Source organism: Poecilia mexicana, unplaced genomic scaffold (assembly GCF_051168715.1).
Source record: "Poecilia mexicana isolate PSO_F unplaced genomic scaffold, ASM5116871v1 scaffold_2, whole genome shotgun sequence".
Classification (NCBI taxonomy): domain Eukaryota; kingdom Metazoa; phylum Chordata; class Actinopteri; order Cyprinodontiformes; family Poeciliidae; genus Poecilia; species Poecilia mexicana.
Genome location: NW_028263371.1, coordinates 42,139,983 through 42,145,982, shown reverse-complemented (window position 1 = coordinate 42,145,982; position 6,000 = coordinate 42,139,983). Strand labels below are relative to the sequence as shown.

The 6,000-nt window shown below is 38.2% G+C and overlaps 1 protein-coding gene across 1 annotated transcript; it reads left to right on the top strand.

Annotated features, from left to right (window-relative positions):
- The first annotated feature begins 3,884 nt into the window (after positions 1-3,884).
- On the top strand, positions 3,885-5,952 carry atp5mc3a (ATP synthase membrane subunit c locus 3a). Its single transcript, XM_014998164.2, has 5 exons — positions 3,885-3,971; positions 4,172-4,268; positions 4,988-5,062; positions 5,369-5,559; positions 5,653-5,952. The coding sequence occupies exons 2-5, from the start codon at positions 4,230-4,232 to the stop codon at positions 5,765-5,767; spliced, it is 420 nt and encodes a 139-aa protein (XP_014853650.1). The 5' UTR covers positions 3,885-3,971; positions 4,172-4,229; the 3' UTR covers positions 5,768-5,952.
- The last annotated feature ends 48 nt before the right edge of the window (positions 5,953-6,000 follow it).

Here is a 6,000-nt window from a genome sequence, read left to right as displayed (position 1 = left end):
AAAGTCTGCTTGTTTTGATCTGTTGATGTGAAACTTGACAGATGTGTAAATCTATATACACATACATATATATACTTAATGCTTTTTTCACACAAAAAGGCATTAATTGTCAAATAAGCAGAGATAATAAATCAAAGTCTATTAAGTAATTTTCCAGCCTAAATCAACAAGTACTCCCACAGAAAAGCTTCAGTGGCTGTAGATGGCGAAGACACAGAGCTAAACTGCAGTTTCTGCTCTTGAGATAGAAAGGAACCTGCTCGGCTGTGTGCAGCATCCAGCCATGGAGATTAACACGGAGCCATCAGCAGCATCGCAGTCCCTCCCTACCCTGCTTGTGCTGTCAGGCCGCCTCCTAGCTGCTTGTCAGAAGCTCCGACGAGGAGCTGTAAAAACCTTTTCCCCTCTCCTTAACAACTGCAAAACAACACGCACACTCTCCGACTGAGGTGCCTGCTTTTCTGAGGCCTCTGACAGGACGTGCTGCAGGCACAAATTGTAATTCATAAAGGTTAAGGGGGTCAATGCCTTTTATTACCAGTCTGAGTGCATCCAACTTGATGGGGCCGGCATGCAAATGGAATGTCTCACAGCGGTCTATGCAAGAACTCAGACAGCGAGTGCGTGCATGCCGGCTAAAGTGGGGGAAGTAAAAGGCGGGTAAAGGGTGGCGTAGTGTAGTGGGATGGGCTGCACTCTCCACCTTCCACAGCCATGTAGGGACCACACAGCCGCTGGCCGGTTAATTAGATAGTATGACATTGACCTCAGGTAGTTAATGGCCACTTTGATATGTGCTGTCTTGCAATTAATGCAGTGTAGATGTTTATGTTTTACCATTTGGTTAGATGTGACCTATAAGATGCTGCATTACACTCTGGCCTAGTGTTCACTCTTTGGTTTTACATCTTGCATTACTAGAAATGAAAAAAAAAATAATAATAATTGAATATATTTTATGGTAATTTTGCTTTGAAAATCCTCTCGCACCACACACAAAAAAATAAATCAAACAGCATTGTAGATTTTAGTATAGAACCAAATTCTGAAAGGGGAGGATAAAACTTTTTACATTCTTATGTTAATACTGAGATAAGTAATACAAATATTCTATTTTCTCGCCTTCTAGAAACATTTTAAAGGAATAAAATCATGTTGTTTCATCTTGTAGGTGCAGCTACTATAACCCCAGTAACAAAGGCAACGAACACATCAGACACCATTACGCCCTCTTCTGGATCTCTAGTAGAACAACAATACTCTTTTTAGTTCTAAAACTGTTGCTAAAGTTTATTAATCGTTGACAAATACGGAAAAAAGTGAGATTGTACTGATAAAAAAACCCCCAGAGAAAATAAAACTTTACTAGATGAGGTTATAAACTACAAGGACTTGTAACTGTTATTTAGTTCGTCATAATAATGCGGGGGGAGCGGCGGGGGGGGGGGGGGGTTGTGTTTTATTTTTTATTCTTTATCTCCATAGAAGTAGGCAACCTGTGTGGCTTAGGTATATGCAATGGTTGAATAATGAAACTTTTCAATATTTAATTTAAATGTTTTTTGTTCCTTTATTGTTTTGTTTTACACATCTTAATATAAATATACAGATTTAAAACAGCACTATAAAATTCAGTTCTCTAAATCATGTACAAAGTTTCAATTTTATATGTAAAGTAATTGATATATACTTTACATTTGAACTTAAGGAATTTTTGGAGCAAATCTAAGAGCAAGGCAATGAAAATGTAAAGTTGTAAGTTTTACAGGTACAGCTCAATAATTTAGAAAAGCTTTAAAAAGAGAATTTGTTTTAGTAATCTTATTCAAAAAGTTAAAGTCATAGATGCACTGAAAAGTTAAGTGGCACAAAAATGTCATAAAAAAAGTGCATATGAAACAGGGATAACTGCAGTATTGAGTGGGTCAAATGAAAACCAGTTTTGCATCTTGTGTCAAGGCCCTAGAGATCAAAGGAAGAGTGGAAAGTGTAGAATTTTAAAAACTAACAGATTGTTTTATTAGCTATTAAAATGACAGCAATAAAGCTAATGAGTATATTTAATAGCTTCACTTTTTGAAGCGACACTTTTGACCTCTTTGCTGACATTCCAATTTTTTAAAGATGCTCCTGTGCGCAAAAGGTTCTTTTGGGAGAGACCTGGTTATCCATGCTTTGTTTACCGTTGCAAACCAGCATATCCTGCAAAATAAACTACTTTCTCACATCAGACTATGCAGGTACATCACTGAAGGCCATGTTTATTATTATTGCGATTCATTCTATTGTGTAAACTTTACAAAATGAACAGGCTTGGAATCATGTTAGACCAAAGATGAAATAGAATGAAATGGTGAGAGCCAGAAGAAAGAAAAGGAAAAATAAAGTAGAATAGTGTTCAGCTGTTGTTTGCTATCTTAATGAATAAGATCTGTCACTGTCTTCTACAGTGCTTGGTTCATACTGTGTGTGATGCACCAGCTGATTCTCCTCACTGCCTAAGAGGTTAGGAATCCGTGGCTTTATGTTCACTGTGAAACTGAAAAGATCATACCTGAGGAGCCACTGGGACTCTCCTCCCTTTAAGCCTTGTGTGCAGCAGAGGCAGGCTCCCTTTGCTCATTACCTTTCCATCACAGACCAGCTGCTGCGGAGTCATTCATCACGATTTTAAATCTGCCTACTGCTGGTAGCCTACAGCTCCGCCATCAGACTGCAAGTCACAAAGATATCACCGTGAGCCATCAGCCACTCCGGACACAGTGCTAAATTAAACAGGTGCTGGTTAAAAACATGTTGTTGTTGTTGTTTTTTTTCTTGTAGAAGAAAAAAACTAAATTCTGAGACTCAGAATCCTGCATGGTTTGAAGAATGTCTTTAGAAAATAATTAAATTGGACCAGTGTAAGACATGGTCGATAAAAGAAATATATCTAAAGAACATGAATGTCGAAAAGGTCTTGTCTTAGGAAACAACAGCTACCTGACACATGACTGAAAGATGCAAACATATTAGTGCAAGATGCCTGTATCTGATTATTCAGATGTTGATGAGAGTTGCCACAGATTCGCCGATAATGAGAAACCAGCATTAAGTTTACGGTTGTGAAATAGACAGAAAGTGAGAGAAAGATATCATTTCTTTAGAAATTTATTGCTGCCTCCAACAGTGTTTTTTCAGTGTTGCCCTGTCATATGTCTTTCAGGGTCTATAGCATGCATGTTCCTGATAAAGAAAAGCATTTCCAGTGGGTAGAGTACACAAAAACTTAATTACTGTCAAACTATTTTTAATCAAGTAAAGGTGAAAAGAAGTTGTAAATAACACTGAGTTAATTTCTTTATTTGCTTGCATCCCTTTTTTAAATTTTGCCTTTTTTAAATTTTAACTATGATTAACTTCCCGTTTGATGTTTGTGTTTTGAAGGGACAGTTTCCTGTTTTACTGTTAACATAAAAGCAGCTTGATAGGAATAACTAGACCCTCTGCAAGTTTTTGTTCCCTTATGCTCAGTCTTCTGAAAAAAAACAAAAAAAAAACATGGGTGGCTCTGGTCACTAGCTTTAAGACACAATGGCCAACTAGCTCTAGGGTTCACAAACCTTCCAAACCTCTCAGCTTAATTCCGACCATTCTTTCAATCGATCTTCCAACCCCCCATCCAAACTGCTTTCCAACCCCAGTTACAAACATAAGTGAAAGATGTTTAAAGAACAAAAATGGCCAAAGATGAATGAACATTAATGTTCATTTGAACAAAAATGGCCATGAATGGTCATGAAGATATGAACATTCATCTTTGGTCATTTTTTGTTATTTAAACGTCTTTCACTTACAGGACTATGTTGCTTTGTCCTGTGTTAATTTTCAATAAAGTTTTGGTGACGTGACCTTCCACTTACATCCGGGTCTCTTGTACATCACGACGCGCAGGCGCTCTCTCCTCCACTGTGGTTCGACCTCTGCAGTCGGTAAGTCTGTAATGGCAGTTTGAATGAGAAGCGAATCTTCATAAATCTATATTCATCCTCTCGCTTAGCTTTACTTTGCTCTATAGAAGTGTGAACAGCATGCAGGATGGATGTGAATAGACATTCAAATGTCTTTATTTTGTAAGTTGGGTATTTTTACAGCCATTTGACCTTACTTCTCTCCGCTCTTCCTTCTTCAGAGAGACCCGGGCTTCTACCAGATTTGACCGAACCGGTTAAAACTACCTAAAGTACAAGATGTATGCCTGTGCAAAGTTTGTGTCCACGCCGGCTGTGGTGAGTTAAAAATCTCCTATCCGAACTGTTTAGTTATAGTTACGGTTTATCATGTAGGCCTCCGATTGAACTTGACTAGCTTGATGCCAAGGGTATCCGCCGACTAGGCCTGCAGGGTTAGCCAGCAGCTAATGCTAAACCTAGCCCAGGCTCTCTCACAGAAAGCAGTACATCAACGTTTGCATGAGCTGTGTTTTAGGGCTCTAGGGTTAAAATGTTGTACTACAATTGCTCTTACTCTTAGCGGACATCTTTAATGAATGTTTTTGGGTAAGGTCATTCAAACTCATTGTTAGCCCAACGTAGCTAACCGTGCTGCAAGAATTAAAAGCATTTACATTCAAAGTAATTAGTTTACATGTTCATCGCTTATCTGACCATACTGTCAGGTGTTTGTAGCCCAGACACTTTCCTATCTCCAAGGTCATGTTACCGGATACAGATCTTTTAATAACAATAACAATAATATCTAACAAATTCTACAGTAATGGAAACTGAGGACATTTTAATTGCTGATCTACTATTTAACATAACTAAATAAACTTGTTAGTGTAAACAACATTGGGAGGCTGTTTGAATGCCATACTTGGCATTCAAACACTGGCATTCAAGGTGCCTTTCATATGCACTTGTATGTGATAAAAAGGACAGGGTTTTTGCCATTAAAATTAATTAAATGCAACTTATTAAAAATTGTTTTGCATGTTCTGTTTTTTCAGGTGCGTGCTGGTTCCCGGGCTCTTTACAGACCCCTGTCTGCCTCTGTACTGTCCAGGCCTGAGGCCAAAACAGAGGTCAGGATTCTAAGCTTTTCACCAGCTGTTTACATTTTTATATAGTATTTTAATGTTTGACAATATTTTCTCTGCATTCTAATGAAAATGAGTTGAGTAATTGTGTGACTTAATGAAGTTGATGGAGGAAAATGCTGTATTTGTTTTACTCTGGTAAAATTTCATATTGAAATGTTGATGCATGTGTCCTAACTTTAAGTCATAACTGGTTCTTTCGTGGTTTATCATATTCAACTTTGTCATTGTTGATCTTTTATTGCACTTAGACCTTAAAGAAGACTGACATTTAGTTCTTTCCTGCTGCAGAGCACGGTTGCTGTGATGCCACAGAATCCCCTCACCCAGGTTTCTCTGAGAGGCTTCCAGACCAGTGCCATCAGCCGGGACATTGACACTGCTGCCAAGTTTATTGGAGCAGGAGCTGCCACAGTTGGAGTTGCTGGATCTGGTGCTGGAATTGGGACTGTGTTTGGTAGTCTCATTATTGGCTATGCCAGGTTTGTTTTTATTTTTAGCAACAAAAATAAAAATATGTAGCAACAGTTTACACACTAGTGTTTTTATTGTATTGATTTACTTGTCGTCTACAGGAACCCATCTCTGAAGCAGCAGCTGTTCTCCTATGCCATCCTGGGGTTTGCTCTGTCTGAAGCTATGGGACTCTTCTGTTTGATGGTCGCTTTCCTTATCCTGTTTGCTATGTAAAATCATCCCCCTGCAACAGTTTCCTTCCACAGATGTGACTACATATTTTATTGTGGCTACCAAAATTGTTCCGTGTTGGTGTCATGGAAATGTACATTTTTCAAGTCTTTCAGACACTGTCCAAATAAGCAAAACATGTATTGTACAAATGTAAGATCTTACACAATTAAAATACATGGATTTGACTATTTAGTAATGGCAGTTACTTTTGTCTGGAACATCACACTGTTCAA

What these genes read in the sequence shown, in the direction of transcription:
- atp5mc3a (XM_014998164.2), top strand. Translation starts at nt 4,230, where the DNA reads ATGTATGCCTGTGCAAAGTTTGTGTCCACGCCGGCTGTG. An exon ending in TTGTGTCCACGCCGGCTGTG is followed by an intron (nt 4,269 to 4,987) that starts GTGAGTTAAAAA and finishes CTGTTTTTTCAG; the next exon opens with GTGCGTGCTGGTTCCCGGGC. An exon ending in CTCATTATTGGCTATGCCAG is followed by an intron (nt 5,560 to 5,652) that starts GTTTGTTTTTAT and finishes TGTCGTCTACAG; the next exon opens with GAACCCATCTCTGAAGCAGC.